The sequence below is a fragment of the Ovis aries genome, chromosome 7 (assembly GCF_016772045.2).
Source record: "Ovis aries strain OAR_USU_Benz2616 breed Rambouillet chromosome 7, ARS-UI_Ramb_v3.0, whole genome shotgun sequence".
In the NCBI taxonomy this organism is placed as follows: Eukaryota; Metazoa; Chordata; class Mammalia; order Artiodactyla; family Bovidae; genus Ovis; species Ovis aries.
The window spans coordinates 13,039,437-13,061,947 of NC_056060.1; the positions used below are offsets into that span (position 1 = coordinate 13,039,437).

Genomic DNA, 22,511 nt, shown 5'->3' on the forward strand with positions numbered 1-22,511 from the left:
ATTAATGACACACACAATGCCCATGGGGCCCATCTTCCACGTGATACCTGGTGCCAGTTTGTGCTAGCACCTATTGTGCCCACCCAGAAACATTTTTCTTCCCATCCTTCACCCCAGAGCTGGGCCCAGGAATCCCACGGCCCAAGGACAAAGCAAAAACCCCGGGGAAGGAATGACCCATCCCCAGACCTAAGGTTGGGGCCATTTAAGATGCTTTGGTTCCATTGTTTGGGAGTTTGGAGGGGAAATCCTCTCAGGTTTTCCAGCCTTCTGACTTGGTCTACAACTGTGAACGCTCTAGACACACCTTGTGCACAACCCCACCGCCATTCCCCACCACCATTCCCCACCGCCATTCCCCACCACCACAGCCAGACTCTCAGGGGCTTCTCGGCACAGGGAAGGGCAGACGGGGAAGATCCAGGCCTGAGCACTGATGGCAGAGGGTCCGTGATGGCACAGGCCAGACCATGGGACAGACCTTGGGATGCAAGTCTAGGTGCATAGTACCTTCTGGGACCTTTTGGGGAAGTAGAATGCGAGGAGATGGGAGGAGAGCGATGGAGGGAGAGCTTTGGTGGGAAGGATTATTGAGACCCCATGGCTGGGCCGGATTCCAGAGGTCAGTGAGAGCATGGTCGAGGCCATGATGGCCCCTAGAACTGGATGCAGCCTCCCTGCAGACAAGGCAAAACAGGCTAAGCGTCATCCTTTCACATTAGCAAAGGACAGAAAATAGCATAACAGATCTTCTGAAAGACGTTCACTGTCTCTCATGAAACAGTTGTTCCCTCCGCCCCCCACCTTTTCTTTGGTAATGGAACTCCAATTTGTTTATATGATAGATGGACACCCTTTCACCTCAGGAGGGGCACCAGCCCCAAAGGATGAGTTAAGACTGGTGATCTCATCCCCCTTGGCTTGTGATTAGTATAAGGGTGGGCACATGTCACCACTCTGGTATAAAATGTATTGAGAAGTCAGCTAAGAAGAACTTTCTTCCATAAATAAAAAGACAAAGCCTCCTGAGAAAAACCTCTCCCTCTCTTCCCACTTCCTGCCAGGAACATGATTGTGATACCTGGAGGTATAGCAGCCACTTTGTAACCATCAGGTGACATGCCAACATGCACAGGATGGTAAAGCCAGAGAAGTTAAAAAGCCTAGGTTTTCAATGACAAGGTGAAACGACTATGACAGTATCAGACACACAATTTCCAGAAATCTTGTTATGCAAGAAATAAATACCTCTATTTGTTTAAAATGCTATGATTGGTAGGAGTTTCTCCTTAACCTGCATCTGAACTCTGTGCTAATTACTGTGAGTAAGATAATTTGTTGAGTGCCTACCACATTGGAGAAGGAAATGGCAACCCACTCCAGTACTCTTGCCTGGAAAATTCCGTGGACTGAGGAGCCTGGTAGACTACAGTCCATGGGCAAAGAGTCGGACACAACTGAGCTGCCTACCACATACCTGGTGCTGTCCTGGGCCTGAAAAGGACACACACACACACACACACACACTTCTAACCTAGAGGCACCTATATTCTAGAGGTGATAAGAAAATAAACAAGTAAATAATATATATGTTATGTGGGTATAAGTGCTATGGCAGAAAGAAGGAAAGGAGATATAAAATGTCAGAATTGGAAGAAAGGGTTGAAACTTGACATAGAGTGGTGTGGAAGACCTCACTGAAAAACTGATATTTGAGCATAGACTTGAAGGAAATGAGGGGCCAGTTGTGCATGTATTAAAGGAGGAGTGCTCCAGGCAGAGGGAAGAGCTGCCTGGACGCACTGATTAAAGGATACAGCCATCCCGAGGTCAGCTTGTGGCATCAGGTCACACAGCTCTCATGACTTGGACAAACATCTGGAGTACAGGCTCACAGGACCCTTGACTAATATGAAGTCTGACAGAATTGGATGAGGATCTCAAAAGATCTTGACAGGCTGAAGCAATAGACTGAATGGGAGAATATGAAACACAACAGGGATGAATGTAAGGGGTATGCTCTTGATGCAAAATATCAATAGCACAGCCCTAGATGAGGAAAGACATGGCAATCACACGAGCAAGGAGAGCTCAGGAGTGTTCCACATCAGGAAAGCTGACAGCACAATCTCCATCTACTGCTTTTTTTTTTTTCAACCTTTCAAATTTTTATTTTGTATTGGGGTGGTGCTGGAGAAGACCCTTGAGAGTCCCTTGAACAGCAAGGAGATCAAACCTAAAGGAAATCAACCCTAAATATTCACTGGAAGGACTGATGCTGAAGCTGAAGCTCCAATCCTTTGGCCACCTGATGCAAAGAACTGACTCATTGGAAAAGACCCTGATGCTGGGAAAGATTGAAGGTAGGAGGAGAAGGGGATGACAGAGGATGAGATGGTTAGATAGCATCACCCACTCAATGGACATGAATTTGAGCCAACTCCAGGAGATAGTGAAGGATAGGGAAGCCTACTGATGTGCAGTCCATGTGATCGCAAAGACTCTGACACTACTTAGCAACTGAACAACAAATTGCTGATTAACAATGGTGTGGTAGTTTCAGGTAAACAGCGAAGGAGCTCAGCCATACATACACGAGTATTCATTCTCCCCCAAATCCCCTCCCATTCAGACTGGCACATAACATTGAGCAGAATTCCATGTGCTTTACAATAAGTAGGTGCTTGTTGATTATCCATTTTAAATATAGCAGTGTGTACATGACCTTCCCAAACTCCTTAACTATCCCTTCCCCTCAGCAACCATAAGTTCATTTTCTAAGTCTGGGATTCTCTTTCTGTTTTGCAAGTTAATTTGTGTCATTTCTTTTTAGATTCCACATATAAGGGATGCCGTATGATATTTCTCCTTTGTGTGACTTTCTTCACTCAGTGTGACACTCTCTAGGTCCATCCATGTTGCTGCAAATGGCATTATTTCATGCTTTTTCATGAAAAAGAAAGTCACTCAGTCATGTCCAACTCTTTGCAACCCCATGGACTGCAGCCTGCCAGGCCCCTCTGTCCTTGGAATTCTCCAGACAAGAATACTGGAGTGGGTAGCCATTCCCTTCTCCAGGGGATCTTCCCAACCTAGGGATCCAACTCAGGTCTCCAACCCAGGTCTCCCACATTGCAGGTAGATTCTTTACCATCTGAGCCCCAGGGAAGCCCATTCTTTTTAATGACTGAGTAATATTCCATTGTCTGTATATACCACATCTTCTTTATCCATTCCTGTCAAATCTCCACCTACTTAGTTCAGTTCAGCTCAATAAATTAGTTGTGTCCAATTCTTTGCAATCCCATGGACTGCAGCATGCCAGGATTCCCTGTCCATCACCAACTCCTGGAGCTTACTCAAACTCATGTCCATTGAGTCAGTGATGCAATCCAACCATTTCATCCTCTGTCGTCCCTTTTTCCTCCCATCTTCAATCTTTCCCAGCATCAGGGTCTATTCCAATGAGTCAGTTCTTCACATCAGGTGGCCAAAGGATTGGAGCTTCAGCTTTAGCATCAGTCCTTCCAATGAATATTCAGGACTGATTTTCTTTAGGATGAACTGGTTGGATCTCCTTGCAGTTCAAGGGACTCTCAGGAGTCTTCTCTAACACCACAGTTCAAAAGAAATAATTCTTCGGTGCTCAAGATTCTTTATAGTCCAGCTCTCACATGCATACATGACTACTGGAAAAACCATAGCTTTGACTAGATGGACCTTTGTAGACGAAGTAATGTCTCTGCTGTTTTTTTTGTTGTTGTTTGTTTGTTTGTTTGTTTGTTTTTTCAGTATGCTGTCTAGGTTGGTCATAGCTTTTCTTCCAAGGAGCAAGCATCTTTTAATTTCATGGCTGTAGTCACCATCTCCAGCGATTTTGGAGCCCCCCAAAAATAAAGTCTTTCATTGTTTCCATTGCTTCCCTAACTATTAGCCATGAAGTGAAGGGACTGGATGCCATGATCTTAGTTTTCTGAATGTTGAGTTTTTTTTGTTTTTTTTTTTTTAATTTTTATTTTTACTTCATTTTACTTTACAATAGTGTATTGGTTTTGCCATACATTGACATGAATCCACCACGGGTGTACATGCGTTCCCAAACATGAACCCCCCTCCCACCTCTCTTGAATGTTGAGTTTTAAGCCAACTTTTCCCCTACTTCTTAAGGGATATGCTTTAAATGAGCGTGCTGCCCCACTCTCTTCACACGGGTCAAATCACATGCCATTAGAGGCTGAAATCCAAGTGAAAAAGGCCAGACAAGCTGGGATCCACTCGGGGTGGGAGGCCAGGCTGAGGAGCCCTGAGATAGCCTCTCTGAGGAAGGGTCTAGAGGGCTGAAGGTGTAGACACTTGGAAGGACATATGCCCATCCATTGCTGGTTCTAGGAATACGGCTCTCACATTAGAAATGTGAGGTGTTTGTGGGATGTGGAAGGGAGACCCAAGAGGGAAAGGATATATGGACACATATAGCTGATTCACTTCACTGGACAGCAGACTCTAACAGAACATTGAAGACAATTATACCCTAAAAAAAGAAGAAGAAATAAAGAAGGAATCACCATGGTGTGCCACGAGGCATTATGCTGAGCGTGAGTGCCAGATGGCGGGCTTGCAGTGTGACTGCATTTAGATGAGGTCAACAACAAGTAAAGCTAAGATGTGGCAACAGCAACAAAAAGGCAGGGTTACCTCTGGGAAGAGAGATGGTATCGACCAGGAAGGGGATTGAGCAACCTTGCAGGCAGACAAAATGCTCTGTATTGTGAGCTGGGTGGGACTCACACAGCTGTATCCATTTGTAGAAATTCACTGAACTGTGCACTTCAGATGTATGCATTTGACTGTTTATGTGATACCTCAATAGAAAAGGGGAAAAAAAGGGGAAACACTTTTTAAAAGGAAAGGGGGGAAAAAAGAAAGACATGATCAAATCACTTCTTGGGTGGAGGTTAAGTTCAAAAGTTATCATGTGAGGGAAACATCGCCTATAGTCAAAATTGCCTGTGCAAATCACTTAAATCACTTCTGAAGATGTATTCATATGGGCGCATACAGCCCTGTAAGCTAACGCTGAGACACTCTAATGATTGAGAAACACTAGGTTTGACAAAGGCTAAAATAAAGGGAACACTGAGGCACGGGTCTGTCTTCACAGTAACTGTCACACTTGTGTTGGGGAGCAGGGAAGGACAGGAGAAACCGAGAGCGCTCCGCCCACCCATCCAGGCTTGTTCCATTCTGCTTTAATATTAAGCCACTACAACATGCTTCATTATACAGTACTGACTTGTTTTTTATAGGGAGAATTAAATGAGCTGGGTTCTAGCGGAGAAGTTAAACACGGCAATTACTCTACCATTAGGTTCCTTCATGGAGAAGGCAGTGGCACCCCACTCCAGTGCTCTTGCCTGGAAAATCCCATGGGCGGAGGAGCCTGGTGGGCTGCAGTCCATGGGGTCGCGAAGAGTCGGATACGACTGAGCGACTTCACTTTCACTTTTCACTTTCATGCATTGGAGAAGGAAATGGCAACCCACTCCAGTGTTCTTGCCTGGAGAATCCCAGGGACGGGGGAGCCTGGTGGGCTGCTGTCTATGGGGTCACGCAGAGTTGGACACGACTGAAAAGACGCAGCAGCAGCAGCAGGTTCCTTTGGTTCAGCACCAAAGAAAAGAAAAAAGATGAAAACACTTGGAAGAAGGATCCCAGCTTGAGAGAAGAAGAAATTTGTGACCCAAAGTAGGGGAGTTCTCCAAAGATGGATGGGTTGGTAGGTAGTGAGTTCCCTGTTGGCATAAGGAATGCATAGGCTGACCATTCGTCAGACCAGGTGACCCTGGTCATTACCGGCTCTTCCCAGCCTGCAGCTTCCGAGCTGGCCAGACCTCCTGACTCCCTGTCCAGGGCACATCCCCTCCGCTCACAGCTGCCTTGACAGTGAGATGTGAAGTTGGAGAGAGGAGCCTGTCAGCAACTCCAGGTGGCTGTCCTAATAGAGGATTGCTCTGCCGCCTCTGAGGATTTACAGTTTCCCTCCTGAGTTATGGGAAGGTGGGTGGAGCCTATAAAAAAGAGCCGTCCAGGCTGTGCTGTGCGCGGGGCATCAATCAGCGACAGCCTGACCACTGGAGCAGAGTGAAAATCAGTCTACTGATTTCTCACCTGTAAATCCTCCCTCCCTGCACAGCAGGAGCTGATGTGTCATATTTAAGAAGAGCTTGTGCCACAGTTTTAATTCCAGGTATGTATGTTGGTGGGTGGGTTGGGGGATAGCGAGAGGGAGGAGGAAGCTGTCCTAAATGTCAGGACGGCAGCTGGCCTCATCTCCCACCAGAGGCCCCAAACCCACCTTCTTCCAGTCCATCCCTAAGCAAATGGTGCTGGGTGAGTGGACAAAAAAGCACAGTACACCTGGGAGCAGGACCATTGGCCTGGGTGGGGGACCCATTGCAGCCTGGAAGAGGCGAAAAACACTAAGGTGAAGCCATCACTTACTCCACCTACTACTGGAGGTTGGGAGTCAACACCCTTCCTACGTCTTCAGTTGTAGTACCAGTAAGGACTGAGGTAGGAGGATAATAGATGGACAGAGAAGGGCCAGACTTCCCTGGACCCAGAGCTGAATTTCACAACTCTGTGGGCACCTATCATATTCAACACCAATGTAAGTGAAATGGTGCAGTGCGCAGCCTGGATAGCTGTACCTGGCAGTCCTGCTGGATGGACCCACATCAGAAGTCTTTCTTCTTGAGAACGAGATAATGGAGAGAACACTATACCAAGAATTAGGGGACCTGGCTTCAAGTACAAGCTTCATCTATGACTTACTGAAGGCCCTGAGCTGGTGGCTCACTTCTCCGAGCCTTATCTTCCTCACCTGTAAAATGGGAACAATAATTCCTATCCCGCTGGATCTTTCTCACCAGGTCTAGCATGTCTCCTCTGGGCTTTGTGGAGTTCTGGACAGAAAGCCACTTCTTCTATAGATGACCCTTCCAGTATCCATTCAGACCCTAATCCCAGTTGCTAAGCAGCCTTTAAAAATTACCATCCTGCCTTTCTAGGGCTGCACCTTTCTGGGACAGAACCTACAAGAGCTGACAGGATTTATAGCCATGCATAAGGTGCTCCATAATTTCTGAACTAAAAAGCAGTACATTTGTTTGACAACTAGAAAGAACATTTGAAATTGGAACTGTCCCAGAAACCCAGGGCCATCTGTTTGCTGATCCCAGGCAGGTGACTGCAGCTGCCAACAGCTGTGCCCACCAGGGGCGGGGTGGGGGGGGGGGCGCGGTTGGGGACAGGAGGTGAAATAGAATCCAGGCTTTCCTGGCAGAACTCTGCCTCCAAATGGCTGGGCAACACCAGGAGTGCCAGTCACCCATTCTGAGCATGTGCAGGCTTATCCTCTCAAACTACAGCAACACCACTGCCCTTCCCCTCCCAGCACTTTAGAAATAATATTCTCCCCCAAAGTAATCTTTTAAAAATTTAAAAAAAAAAGAATTTAGGCTTAGTTGTTGAGAAAAATAAACTGAAAGGAGGTGAGTAGCACAGGCACCTAGACTTGACATCTGATAGATGAAGACTTGAATCCCACCCCCACCCACCCTAAACTCCTGTGGTCTCAGGCAGATGCTGTAAACCTCCTGAGCTTCAGGCCTGAGGCCAGTGCCATGAGGTGGTACGATCCCTTTGCAGGGCAGTGCAGAGTGCAGAGAGTAGGTCAAGTTCCTGGCATAAGGTGGGGGTCCAGAGGGCGTCTGACCTTTTCCTAAAGCTTCAGACCACTTTCCTTATGAGATGAGGGGCAGTGTTTACTTCCCAGGTAGGTAAAGGGAATGAGTCCCCAAAGCCAGCACTGGAGAAAAGGGAGCACTTTTTAAACTCTCTGTCCTCCCCCTGTCCTGCGACCTCTGTCCTCCCCCAGCTCATTCTGCTTCTCCTTTGGTCCTCCTGACCCCTGAAGCCCTCCCAGGGCCACCCTCTGCCCTTCTCTTCTTCTCCATTTCCTCTCCTTTTCCTTCTCACCTGTGTCCTCATCTCCCAGACTCAGGGCAGCTGGGGGATTTACCGGGACTTAACAGGGAAAGGACAGGAAGAAAAGCTCCTGGCTCCCTGTGAGGTCCTGAGTCAGGACGCTGAGAAAGTGTAGGGGGGCACTAAGAAGATGAAAGGAGTGGTCTCCCTCCATCCACCCTCCATGCCCTGCTGGCCCAGAGACCCTGGCCCAGGCTCGGCTCTGATGCAGAACAGCCACAGACTCCTACACCGCACAGAAGACACGACCAGGATACAAGATGCTCTCAGCAAAGTTGCTCCAGGTGCCAGGGCTGGCCTTGCCTGGCAGAGCAAGACAAGGATGCCACGAAGTCCCTCTAGCTCTCCATGCATCACTTCCTGAGTGATTTGGCACACCACAGCCTTTTTTAAACACCATCAGTACAGTGACAACACCCAGAATTATAACAGCCGGGCCCTTGCCTCTGAGTTCCAGATCCACATCACCAACTGCCTGCTTGACATCTTTCCCTGGATGGCAGACAGGCTTCTCAAATTCAACATGAACAAAACGGAACTTGGTCCCCCCTTGCCCTCTGCTCCCCCTGCCCTAGCGTTTGCCACCATGAGGAGGACACCATCATTCTCACGGATGCTAGCGTTACACTGATTCCGCTCCATCAGCAATCCTGCTGGCTCTCTCTCAAGTGTATGTGCAATTCCACTACCGCTCCCAGCCGGATCCCCACACCAGCATCTCTCACTTGCAGAAGCTTCCTCGACGGACTCCTGTGTCCCTCATTCAGTCTATTCTCCACCCAGCAGCCAGAAAGAGTTTTAAAAAATACAAATCGGTTCACACCACTCTGCTGTTTAAAACCCGCCAGAGTCTTCCATTTATAATCTGAATGAAATCCAAATTCCTTCCTAGCATACGAGGCCTTCCATGATTTGGTCCCTGCCCATCTTTCTGGTTTCATCTCATATCATGCCCACCTTGTTCTCCCTGCCCCAGACTGCTACACCTTCCTTTTGTCCCTCCAAGCAAGCCAGGCTCATTCCTACCTCAGGGCCTTTCCAGTCCTTTCTGCCTGGAATATCTCTGAAATATCATTTCTCATAGTTTGGAATGAAACTCATTAATCCAAGTTAACCTGCTGTGAACCCACATTACTTGCTGGTTTGCCCATAATTATTCATCCATAATAATAGCTAAAGTAAATTTTGGCGGTCTCAGCGAACACTGACATCTCCTTTGGGAAAACTTTCAAAGATGCCATGTCCTTGGTTCCTTATCTCAAGCTTCCCTTCCCTGTTTTGTTTCATTTTAATTTTTGTAGTTAAGTCTTGAGAAGAAAGCATCCCAGCCCAGAATAACTCCACCCCAACATCAGGTTATTGGATGAGATTCTGACAGTGCTGTCCCATACCTCCTACCTGCAGGTGTTGGAACAGAAGCCAGACGGACAGCACTTGGACCATAAGGATAAGTCACACACAGATAATTTTTGCAATTAGTCAGTCCTTCTTCAGGTTCCCTTTTTTCCTGCTGTCCTGGGAGCTGGGCTCCACAAGTCCACAGAAAGCATAAATCCTGGGCATGACTTATTTTGGGTCATCAGATGTAATTTACTAAGAGACTGTCTGCCAAAAAAAATCCAGTAGGAAACCTACATTGTCATTCTAACTTAAATGTGGCTCCTTTTGGTCATCTTTCTACCTAAAAAGCTGTATTAAAGACGCAGTGTCCCTAAAACCACACAATAATAACAGCTGTAGTAAGGCTTGAGTCAAGAACTGGGGTAGGCAATGGCGGAGGGGGAAGATGGAGTAAAAACTGAGATAATGCCTCCTTCCTGAAGCCCTTCAGTCTCTGGGGGATTTCGGTCCAGAAAGGGAAAGCTCTCAGATTCCTGCATTCGGCAAAGGAGATGAGCTAAACAGGCAGTGGGTGGGGTGGGGTGGGGAGAATCATGAGCAAGACACTAACAACAGGCTTTATTTAGGGTCACTCTTCCCTTAAGAGAGCAGGGTCTCTCAAAGGGAACACCTAGATGGTGGACAGTCTGAGCTGAATCAACGCAGTGGTTTCAGTGGCTCAGGTCCCACTGAACTAGTGGTTCACCTTTCCAGAAGGATGGTCTCTGGGCACACTGTTCAGCTTCCCGGGGCTTCAGGCTCCTGACTGTAAAATGCAGATCAAACCTTTCTTGCAAAGTGAGCTGAGTTGTGAGGATAACATGAGAATTTTTTTAAGCACCCTGTAGCTGGTGGCAGTGTTAGTTGCTCAGTCACGTCCAACTCTTTGCAACCCCACGGACTACAGCCCATGAGGCTCCTCTGTCCATGGGATTCTTCAGGCAAGAAAACTGGAGTGGGTAGCTATTCCTTTCTCTAGGGGATCTTCCCCACCCAGTGACTGAACCCAGGTCTCCAGCATGGCAGGCGAATTCTTTACCATCTGAGCCACCAGGGAATCCTGAAGTTTGTGAAATGTTAGGCAAATAGAAGGGATTCTGATTCTTATCCCTGATGGAATGAAAGGGGGCGGCCAGGGAGGCTCTGAAAGCCTTTGCAGCTAATACTCTGACCTGCCATCTGCCCTCTGGGTGGCCTGCTACCATCCCCACCTCCCACCACAAGAAGGGCCCTCAGCTGACTGCTGCCACCTGTCTAGGAGGTTAGAAACTCCCCTTTCTGGGACTTTGCTGGTGGCTCAGACGGTAAAGCGTCCGCCTACAATGTGGGAGACCTGGGTTCGATCCCTTGGCTGGGAAGATCTTCTGCAGAAGGCAATGGCAACCCAATCCAGTACTCTTGCCTGGAAAATCCCATGGATGGAGGAGCCTGGAAGGGTATAGTCCACGGGGTCTCAAAGAGTCAGACACGACTGAGCGACTAAACTTTCACTTTCCTGACAGTCAGCAACTGACAGATACAAAAGACCCACTCTGAGCAGGAGATCACTCTGAGTTCTGGTTCAGGCTCCAGAACCCTCTTCTTTACTGGAGGCCATGTCCTTACTCGGCTCCTTTCCCTTCCCCTCCCTCCGTCCCTCCCCACCCCCACCAGCGTTCTGAATCCCTGCCACAGCCTCTGCTTCCTGCTGCTGCTGCTGCTAAGTCCCTTCAGTCGTGTCCGACTCTGTGTGACCCCATAGACGGCAGCCCACCAGGCTCCCCGGTCCCTGGGATTCTCCAGGCAAGAACACTGGAGTGGGTTGCCATGTCCTCCACTCTGCTTCCTGAGGAAGCCACTGAAGACGCCCTTCAAAGAAAGGGCCTCTTGGGCGCCTGTGGCTGCTGTGGGGTCATCGAGACCAGGGTGCTGAGGGAGGCCATGGTAAAGGACGGGGGAGGGGGCCCCCGGGAGCCAGTGTTTCTGCCCGACCTGCTGTGCCAGAGAGAAGTCCAGAAAACACCAAAGGAGCAGAAAAGCCGGGGCTGGGAGCAGGGCTGGGCTCCCTCCAAGATGGAGGGCAAGCAAGGCCCTGCCTCTGGACCCTGGTCCTGCTCCCATAATGCTGGGGCTGATGTAAGATGGTGACAAAGCCCCTCACCATGAAGCCCCCCGAGATTCCAAGGATGAAGAGGACTGTGGGTCCCTTATTCGAAATCCGTCATTCGACTGTGGGTCTGCCCAAGATACAGAGACCCTAACCCTACACTGCCCAGTACTTCGCACAGGGGGGGGTCCCAGGAGAAGGGGATGGAGAGGAGGGAGGGGGAGGGCGGTGCTGGGTTGTCCTGGGTCACCAAGTCTCAGGCACGAAATTCTCTCTAGTGAGGCCCCTTTCCTAACCTAGGAAGAAGACCACGCCGACTTCCTCCACCCACCGGGCTCCCCAGACCCAACCTGGGGGCGCCCCCAGCCCAACCCGCCCTGCTCTCTGGGAGGGTCGGGACCTACCGTTCACTACCCTTTCCTCATCCATTCCTTCCCTGCGCCCCGGCCCGCCTTGTCACACTCTCGTCAATAGCTCCTCTCACAAGGTCGTCATTACCCACTAATTGTCCAAAGTTTCATTCCCTCATCCTTCTTGGTTAAGGATTGATTTAAGGAATGAGTTCAATATCCCTGCCGTCTCCAAGTGCTTATTAATTCCCGGCGCCTCCAGCTCCCCGTGCGGAGCCCGCTCACCCCGCGCCGCTTCGCCCCTCGCTGATTGGTAAAGCCCCGGCTTTTAGGCCCGCAGGATGGGAGGCCTAATGTGCACTAATCTATCATTACTTCACGCGGCTGGCAGAGTGACGGATGGCGGGGACGGCGGGGGAGGCAGAGGGCCCTCCGCCCCCTTCCAGGACAGGCTGCAGTGGAAGTTTGCCCTGCCGCGGGAGGATGACTGGTACCTTTACGGAGCCGAGCAGGGGAGGCCCTGTCCCCAGGAGCAGAGACCCAGGACGCCAGCGGAAATCAACAGACCTGCCTCCCTCGGACAGCCTCTCCCAGCGGCCGCACTGTACGTTCCCTCATGGGCTGGATGTGGCCCATTCCCTCCCCAGACTATCCTGTGGTCTGGGAGGCCGACTTGCCGCCATGGCGTCCACGAGCAACCTGTCACAGCAGCAGATGGGAGGGAAGAGAGTGAGGTCGGTGATTACTTGACTCTCCTTTTCTCTCTCCTAATACTGCCTTCCTCTATCCTTCAGGTCCAGGGCTGGAAATAGCCCTGCTCTCACTCTCTGGGGGGTGGGGACACTGCATATCTCTTGTGCAGGGTCCCTATACTCTGCCCCCACCTTTGCAAGATCTCTTTTCTGCTGGACCCTGACCAATATACCTCATTTTGCCAATGAAGAGACTGAGGCTCAGAGAGGATCAGGGCTTGCTGTTAGTCACCCAATGAATGTATGGCAGGGCTGGCTGCAGAACTCATGTCTTCTGACCATGTCTAACAAGATTTGCCCACCTGCCCATTCTGTCTACTCCGTTTTGATCCTTAGGTTCGGTGTGCTGCCTAACCACAGTGCACATCTGGGGAGGGGAGGGGTGGGAATCCTGGGAGGAACCTGTCACAGAAGGTAATATCAGCTCAAATGTTCCCCCTTCTCGGCACCTTCCAGACGCTGGGGCAGCGCCCGCAGAGGTGCTCCGTGCTGGGACACTGTTTCCTCCAGTCTTTATGCTTGCCCACTCAGGACACAGTGCATCTCCCAAAATGCCAAACTTCTGGCCATGTCTACCACAATCAAACCCCAAATAGATTAGGGGTCCAAAATTTCACCAAAGGACTCTCTTTTTACAAAAGCCCTTCTTTACAAAAAATGATTATTTAGTTAGTAAATTTCTATTCCAGCTTCTCCGGTGGGCCAGGAACTACTGTAGGCACTGGAGTTAGGCTAGTGAAGGATGTAAACAGCCAATTGTAACTAACAGTGGAATAAAATAAGGTCTACCAAGCTGAGGGCCAATGCCTGATTCTCTCCCCTGCTCAACCCCCCAGGAATGAGGCAGTGGGGTCCAGAGAGACCACACCAAACCCTGTGAGCTGTTCAGGAAGGGTCCAACCCTCCTTCTCAGCGAGACCCACAGGAAAGCCCCCTGGCCACCTACCTGCAGAGATCACCCTTGGACCATTTGCCACAAGTCAACAGCCCATCCCAGCAGATGAAGGCAGTATTCCCTTCAATTACCAGAGGTCTCTCCTCCAAAGCTGTTGTCCTCCAGGGGGCTGGCCACGCCCCCTCCTTTTGTCTGAGACACATGCACTCACGTCGCTGTCTCCCCAAGAAAGGATCCTCCCTCCAGGCTTCAGGACAGTTGGTGATGGGTCGCCTGCTCAGGGCTTTTTGCTCTATTCTTGGCAACTCATTCTATTCCAGAGGGATTGGGAACCTAAGGAAACTGCCAAGTCCACATTTACCTGGCCCAAATCCAAAAGTCATCAGCAGATCCTGCGTCCATTGCCACCTGGAGGTGGAATAGGCAGTCACCCAAAAAGTCTCACCCAAAAGGCAGAGTGAAGCCAAAGACTGGAAATGCGCTGGGGAGAGAGGACTAGGGTTGCTCTATTACAGACCTTTGGGAACAGCCCCATCCCACCCCTTCCAAGAGGAGAATGAAGCATGGATGCAGGGCCTAGTCAAGAAAAAACTGGCCCTGGTGAACTGAGGCATGGTCCCTGGGAAAACCTCTGGGCTAGGGATCAAGAGAGCTGAATCTTTGCCCAAGCCTGCCACTGAGTCCTTCCCCAACCTGGCCTCTTCTATAGAAGGGCGGGTTGGATCAGATGAACCCTAGTGCTCTAAATGATATGATTCTGTGCAATTTTCCAGAGAAAGGGAAGAACAGTGGCCTAAACCCTGATACTTTATAATCTGGAAAACCAGAGTTATATCCTTCCTGAAACCCAGCCCAGCCCCACCCCTGGACCTGTCTCTGCTATTAGAAGATGCTGCTCCTAGGAGCTGTCCCAGCTCCTCTCAAAAGTACTCAAAGCCCCTCTTCCCAGCAGGTGCTTCCTTTCCTAGCCTCCGCTCCATTCCCCAGGCCACCCTCCTTCAAGCCTGAATATCTATAACTGCACTAGTCAACCGAGCAGCCACATGTGTCTATTTAAGCTAGTTTTCATTAATCAAAGGCAAGTAAAATGTAAAACTCAGGTCCTCAGTCACACAAGCCACATTTCATGTCCTCAGTTGCTACACAGACTAGCGGCTACCATATTGGAAAGTGTTGATATAAAACATTTCCATCACTGTGGAAGGTTCTTTTGGACAACAGTGGTCTAAAAATTAACATTTGTTTTCACAGAGGGCTTCCTCTGGCTTCCCTAATTTCTTCCTGCTGCAAAGTCAGCCCATGTTCTCTAGCCTTCTGCTCTGGGGAGGATCCTAGGTGGTTTTAGAATGGACCTTGGCCACAAGCGACCAAGGAGTGGTGGTTCCTATCTGCCTGAGAGGTAGCCCTAGATACTTGGGTCACCCATGGAAGCGTCTGAGGGGAGGACAGTCAGTTCAACAATCATCCGGTACCTGAGAGAAGTTACTCAATATTCATGAGGATTCCTTAGCCAGTCACCTCCTTCTTCCCCATTTGATACGTCCCTTGCTAATACCCCTGTTCAAAGATGCTAAACCTTGAAAAGAGGCAGAGGAGAAGGAGCCAGAGAGTATTTTCGGAGTCCCGTGATTTGAGAGATTTCTGCTGATGTGAATAAAGAAGCTTAGAAAATGCCAGAGAAAGACCATCCCTGGTGTTGTCTCCATGTTTCCGGTGCAGGGGCACAGGCTCAATCCCTGATCTGGGACCTAAGATCCTGTATGCCATGTGGTGCTGCGAAAAAACAGGGAGAAAAACAAAAGAAAACCCCCGAGATCATTTTAGGGTTCTCCTCTTTACAGAAACTTTTCATGTACATGGCTGCAAAAATCCCCACAAGGGGTTAAAAGCCAAGAAAATATGTTCTCTGATAGCACAGAAGTCTGGGAGGATTCGGGGTTGGGTAGCAGGATCCAGAGAGTTAAATGGGTTATCCAGAAATTATAAGAGCTTTTAAAAGTAGAAAACATATGTCAAGCCTATAGTGTATAGACAGTAACTATTTTTGACTGAATACTTTTGTGTTTAATTTTGCGGTGACGATCTCCTTTACATCACGTATTCAGCAGCCACTCTTCCCCTTGCTTAACATGCACAGTCATCTTTCTCCTCCTATGTCATATATTCAGTAATTCCTTTCCTTTAGTTCCAGGGGTGGTGAGATGAGAGGAATGTCACTTTTTAAATTGGTAACAGCTGTGTTTTTGTTTTTTCAATTTCACCTGGACCAATGCCTTGTAAATAGCTCGAGATCCAAAAAAGCAACACGGGGGTGGGGTCTCAGTTTGTCCCGATCCCCAGCTCGGCAGCCTTTTTGAGGCCTTTTCTCTGAGGATGAGATGTGCCTCAGGAACCTACTGCTACTGCTGCTACTGCTAAGCTGCTTCAGTCGTGTCCGACTCTGTGCGACCCCATAAACGGTAGCCCACCAGGCTCCCCTGTCCCTGGGATTCTCCAGGCAAGAACACTGGAGTGGGTTGCCATTTCCTTCTCCAATGCATGAAAGTGAGAAGTGAAAGTGAAGTCGCTCCGTCGTGTCCGACTCTTAGCGACCCCATGGACTGCAGCCCACCAGGTTCCTCCGTCCATGGGATTTTCCAGGCAAGAGTACTGGAGTGGGGTGCCATCAGGAACCTAAGAGACCACAAAAGGGAGTGTTGAGCAACTGTGAAGGCCCATCCCAGTCAGTGGAGGACATCTGGCCGCCACAGGAAAATAGGCTCTTGTGTGGGGCGGGTTCCACCAGGGTCTATTTAGTTTACTGTGGACTCTGTTCATATCCCTGAGCACTTGTGTCTGAATTCCCAGATGCTGACTCTGCTTCCCCTCAGATGTACAAGAGTGGAAGGCAGTCAGGATAGCAAGACCTGGGTGAGGAAGCCAGGCACTGAGAACATACAAATTGAAGGAGGCCCTGCCTCTCTCAGGTGCCAACCCTACACTCACAGACCGTGAGAGCCAGGGTCTCCTTAAATTTTTCAGCCCTAGGTGCCTTGACTGCCTCACCTGGGTCCTGGCTCTTCAGAAAGCCTTACAGATCTGAGAATTAGAATCAGGAGAGGGAGAGAGACAGGAGGTAGGGGAGATTCAGCACCATGAAGAACAAGTGACTCAGGAAGGGAGTTCATTAAAATGCTTCAAGGGACTCCAAACTGCAAGAGTGTTTTTTTTTTAAAAGAGAGGAATTTAGCAAGAAATCAATCAACACACATGCTGATAACTTGTTCCATGACAAAAAAGAAACAAAAACCCCATCAATTTCTCAGCCTTTGGGTAGCCGGTGTCTACTGCCACTAATTAATTTTCTAGAACTTTCACTCTCCAGATATCACAAAACATGGTTAATCTGTCAGCCCCAGGAGGCACTGCCAGCACCTGCTTCAGGGGGAGTTGGTGGTTTTGGAACCTGTGCCACATGAGGAGGTGGGGCACAGAGGTGCCCGGAGCAAGCTCAGGCTCCCTCTTCTGTGACATCCTTGCAGCACCTGCTCCACTGAGAAGCAGCATGCCAGAAGGTAGGACAGTGCGTGCAGCAGCACAAACCTCCCTGCCTCGTTTTCCCCAAAAGCAAAATAAAGAGATTGCATGCAGTTGGTTTCAATTATATTCAACCTGAATTCATGTTACCCTGATGGGCACTCAGGCCACGTGCTCTCGACTAATCTGTTTCTGCCCACTTCCTTGGCTGCCCTTGCACAGTGCCTCTGTCTTCACACAAACACACCCAATAAAATTCTGGAGGATTGCCCTGCAGCCTCCTCCTCTCAGGGCTCCAGCCTGTCTCCCATCACCAAACCAGGGAGCAGCCCCCGGAGGCCTCACTAGAGGGGCCTATGACCTAGAAACCTTGCTTTGACAGTCCCTTCTTCCTGCCAACCGTACAAGCTCACTGACATCTCCCCCAAAGGAACAGAAAAGAACATGAGACCTGATCCTGTAAAGTTAGCTCCATGGTTGAAAACTCCAGATTAAAACCTCAGATAGGGGACTTATCTGGTGGTCCTGTGGCTAAGACTCCACGCTCCCAGTGCAAGGGGCACAGGTTTGATCCTTGGTCAAGGAACTAAGATCTCACATGCCACGCAGCCAAAAAATAAAAATAAAAATAAAACCTCATCTAGTGAAAGACCTAGAACATTCCCCAAGATTCCAGAGCAGATCAGTAGGTGGGGAAGTGCCCGGAAGCACCCTGGGTTGATCCCTGAGATTTGGCTCACCTTCCTGGGGAGGTGACTGAGGGGAGGCAGACATTCCAGGTATTCCGTTCTCAGAGCACAGGAACCCCACACACAACCCCCTCCATAAACCCCAAGCAGTGGGGTAGGGGTGCTTTTCTCCTTCACAGTGACCCAGGAGCCCTCACTCACCCCACAGGGAGGAGGTCATGGTCTCATCCTCCTCTTCAACTTGGCTTGTAGTTTCCCTTTGTATTCATTTATTTTTGTCTGTTTCCTCAAACAGTATGTGCCTAGAATGAATCCCAGGCTCTCTCTGGCAGGAAAAAAAAAAAAAAGGAGCACAGAGGGGAAATGTGAGAGCAGTAATCCATTGTAACACTTTAGGGGAAACTGCAAGCAATTTCCATTCTATTGATCCTCCCCGGGCATCAAAGCCACACTGAGTTTATTTGGAAAATTAAATTCTGGAGCATATAGCACGAGGGGACTCTAGTTAAGTTGTCTAGCTCTACGGCCACAATTTAATTACGATCTTGCTCTGACTGACCACTTAAATACAGTAGCGGGCCAGGACACCACGGAGGCGCCCAGGTCCAAGCCCAGTTTGGGGGCCTTTGAATGTGGCCCCACGCCCACCCATCTGCAGCAGAAGAGCCGGGGAATCTCAATTACCCTCAGTCGACGACATCTCAGCACCTTCAGGCTATTGCTTATTTACATTTTAACCTAGGCGATTTTTTAACTGGATATCTTCATTAAAACATAAACATGTGCTAAATCAGTCTCATTTGTGGCGTTTATGCCTTTCTCCAAAGTAAGATTTTGATCTTAACAAACACTGTTTCATTAGGAACAAAGTAATGTATATTACAGACTAACTGGAAGCAAGGAATCAAAGTCTAACTCCAGAGTTGCCTGCAGTTCTCAGGCTCTGGAGGTTCACCAACAAGTAAAATGGCTACACAACTGCTTGCACACTCTCACACACACACACACACACACCAAAACCCATGTACATTAGAGGACCTACTATTCACCAGTTCTTGATTTAGTCACTTAAAGCTGGGGTCCCCACACTCCTGGATCTACTGCCTTATGATTGAGGTAGAATTGACATAATAACAATAGATATAAAGGGCATAATAGATGTAATGCTCTTGAAGCATCCTGAAATTATCCCCCTCCCTCAGTCCATGAAATATCTTGGGGACCACTGACTTAAACGACTTTTCGGTATTTTCTATAATCTTCTCCTATCATCCCAGTTTCATGAATACTGGGATGCAAGATGACAGTCTCACACTGTTGATAATCACTACACTGTTTTCATTTTCTTAATCTCATCTGTGAAAACTTGGTCCAGCCCAGCACAAATCCACATGCCACCCTTGGGAACCACTAGCATAGACTGATTTTTCTTAAGTAATTTTTTATTTAGAGGTGACGCTAGGAAACAGGTGTGATCTCTGCTTGCTTCCCATCAGCCCAGGTAACTGGGAGCAGAGCTCACTTTCATAGCAGTCCAGAGGAACAAACCTCCTGGTCTTTGGGTTCCTTCAGCGCTGACCTGCGTATTGTTAGTCGCTCAGTGTCCTGACTCCTTGCGACCCCATGGTGTGTAGCCCACCAGACTCCTCTGTCTGTGGAACTCTCCAGGCAAGAATACTGGAGTGAGTTGCCAGTCCCTTCTCCAGGGGATCTTCCCAATCCAAGACTGAACCCGTGTCTCCTGCATTACAGGTGAATTCTTTACTATCTAAGCCACCAGCACTGACCTATTTGCCCATAAATGAGGCAGAGTTCCCCCAAAGTTCTCTTGGGTAACCAGCCAGGCCTTCTGCCTTAAGCCTCACAAAACCGGCAGGCAGCCTGGCATGTTACAGAATCCTACATGACAGTTGCTGAATGTCATTGAAAAGTCATTGAGTGGTCCCCTTATCCACAGAAGAACTCTGCCCCTAGATGCTCCCAGCCTCCTCTTCTACAAGGATGTCTTTCTCAGGATACTAGCATGTAGAATAGGGAGGGAAGTAAAGTCTTCCAATGACCCCAGAGCCAAAGGTAAATAGACTTCTCCCCTCGCCTCCCTCCACCACGTGCTTACTCCACAGACTCACTGGCCCTGCGATTCCTTTGGAAGAAGTGACTTTTCCTGCCTATTGTTGGCACCAGGGGTAAGAATGAGTGGCAGCCAGAGGCACCGTGCTTGATCCACCAGGCCCCACCAGAAGGAACGTCAGCAGTATTTGAGAAGCTGACCAGCTCCCCTGAGAACAAAACTGTCATTAAGCCAAGAGGGAGATCATTACCTGATCTATAAATGATTACACAGGAGTAGGAACTGTCACTCCCTTCTGAGGAGTTTGCAGAATCGGGATTTTAAACAGAGCTGCAAACTGGTACAACACTCAGCTCCCTGGAGCAGGTGGTGTATTATTCACAGGGAAAAAAAAAAAAATCAAAAGTTAAGGCACTTCATGAGCTCAGGGGAAAAGAGAAGGTCTTAGGGACTCTGACTATCAAAGGATTTCAGACTATCATCGGTGTCAGCCAGAAACTTAACTCAAAGGAGAACAACTATTCAGATCTTCTGCCTGACAGTTTGGAGACCCACAACTGGCTGTCTTTCCACCAGCAAAATAAGCGACTGGAATCAGAGCTGCAGGCAACTGGGGTCATTCAGTCAAAGACACTCCTTTTTCAAAGATGGAGACTCAGGTTCAAGCTACAAAAGTGAAGCTATTTGCGGTAGAGGGGAGCTGGAGACATCTTACGGGCCCCTCATCCATCACTGGGAGAATGGATAAGTAACAGGTGGAAAAAACACACGGAGAACTCAGCATCAGTAAGAAACCAAGTACTGAAGGCACCTAGAGCGATACGGTGGGTCCCTAAACATGGTGTGGAGTGAGAAAAGTTGGGAATGGAAGGAGGTTTGTAGCACAATAAAATGTATGTAATTTCAAGTCACATACTCACACAGAATGACACTACATATTTTACCAGGACACACACAGATTTTTTTTTTTTGACACACGCAGATTTCATAACATATTCCAACCACATTAGAGTGGGTGGCTACAGGAGAGAATGAGAGGGAAGATGGGAGGAGAAAATACACAGAGGCCACATGAAGCATGATGATGACAATGAGCTATTATATTAACTGAGTGTAGTTAATGCAGCTCAACTTCTTACACCTGCAGTCCACAAAGAAAATAAACAGACTGAGGACCAGAGAGCATCAGACAGTGCGTCTCAAACTGTAACATGCAGACCAGTGTCCTGTGTGTGTGCACGCTCAGTCGCTCAGTCAGGTCCACCTCTTGCAACTCCATGAACTGTAGCCCGCCAGGCTCCTCTGTCCATGGGATTTTCCAGGCAAGAACACTGGAGTGGGTTGCCATGCCCTCCTCCAGGGGAACTTTGTGACCGAGGGATGGAAACCATGTCTCCTGAATTAGCAGGTAGATTCTTCACCAGAGTCCTGAGGATCTTGTTAAAATTCAGGTTCTGAGCAAGTAGGGTTGTGGTGGGGCCTGGGGTTCTGCCTTGATAACAAGCTCCCGGTGATGAAGAGGTTGCAGGTCTTTAGACCCCAATTTGAGCTGCCAGGGCTTAGGAGATTCACTTAAGATAAAAAATGAGCAGCAAAGTCCAAGGAAGAACCTACATGCCCAATATGGATACATTTCAAGGTAGTTATGCTCATGAAAGAGGACAGGCAAAAAAGAGTACATTATCATAATGTATGCTTCCATTTATATAAACTTCTAGAACATGCATACTCATCCATAATGAAGAAAGGCAGCTCTGTAACCACAGAGCTGGGACATGGGCCTGGGGGATGGATGAGTCACAAAGGAAACATTTTGGGATAATGAATATATTGACTATCCTGATTGTGGTGATGGGTTTTTCAGATGTATACGTATGTCAAAACATCAAATTGTACACTCCAAATATATGCAGTTTACTCTGCATCAATTGTACTTCAACAAAACTGAAAGCAAACAAATAAGGATCTGTGCCCTCCTCTCCACCCACACCACACCGAAAATGCTGTGTTTGCATTTCAGGCTGAGTAGGGCAGTTTTCAGCTAGCCAAGGCTTTCAGGGCTGGAACCCGTCCCTTTGTCTCCTCCCAGGCTCCCACCTGAGCTCCAGGGCACATCTACCCCCAAGTCTGCTTAGGAATCATGCTCTGATTCCACCCTGCTCAGTCCTCCTCTGCTTATCCATTCTGCCTCCTCCCACCACCACCTTAAAATCCTTCAAGATGGCAGGGTATCAAGGCCACAAGTCATGCCCTGCCCTGGGCACCTCCTACCCCCTCCAACCCCTCTTATCCTCTGAGAAGCCGTGTCCTCCCATTCTCCACCCCAGCCATGCAGACTTTCTTTTAGTTCTCCCAGATCACTATCTTTTTTAAAAACTTGAAGTACAGTTGATTTACAGTGTTGTGTTCATCTCAGGTATACAACACAGTGATTCAGATATATTCAGATGTATCACTTCAGTCATGTCCAACTCTGCGCAACCCTACGGACTGGATGGCATCGCTGACTCAGTGGACATGAGTTTGAGTAAACTCCGGGAGTTGGTCGGAGAAGGCAATGGCACCCCACTCCAGTACTCTTGCCTGGAAAATCCCATGGACGGAGGAGCCTGGTAGGCTGCAGTCCATGGGGTCGCTAAGTCGGACATGACTGAGCAACTTCACTTTCACTTTTCACTTTCATGCATTGGAGAAGGAAATGGCAACCCACTCCAATGTTCTTG

The 22,511-nt window shown here is 48.8% G+C and overlaps 1 protein-coding gene across 15 annotated transcripts in view; it reads right to left on the reverse strand.

The window, feature by feature from the left end:
• The window catches only part of MEGF11 (multiple EGF like domains 11), a 398,161-nt gene that overhangs the window by 301,057 nt on the left and 74,593 nt on the right, over window positions 1-22,511 (reverse strand). For 2 of the 15 annotated variants that reach the window (XR_006060297.2, XM_012180782.5), the window contains exon 1: window positions 17,919-18,214. The exons of 2 other annotated variants lie outside the window; for them this stretch is intronic. Coding sequence is in view for 11 of the 13 variants with exons in the window: in XM_012180782.5 (XP_012036172.2) it covers window positions 17,919-17,937 (19 nt within the window). In the remaining 2 variants the exon portion in view is untranslated. Of the gene's footprint in view, window positions 1-17,918; window positions 18,220-22,511 lie in introns of those variants that run through there. 11 more of the 15 variants (XM_060418872.1, XM_027971513.3, XR_006060298.2 and 8 more) reach the window with 10 other exon arrangements.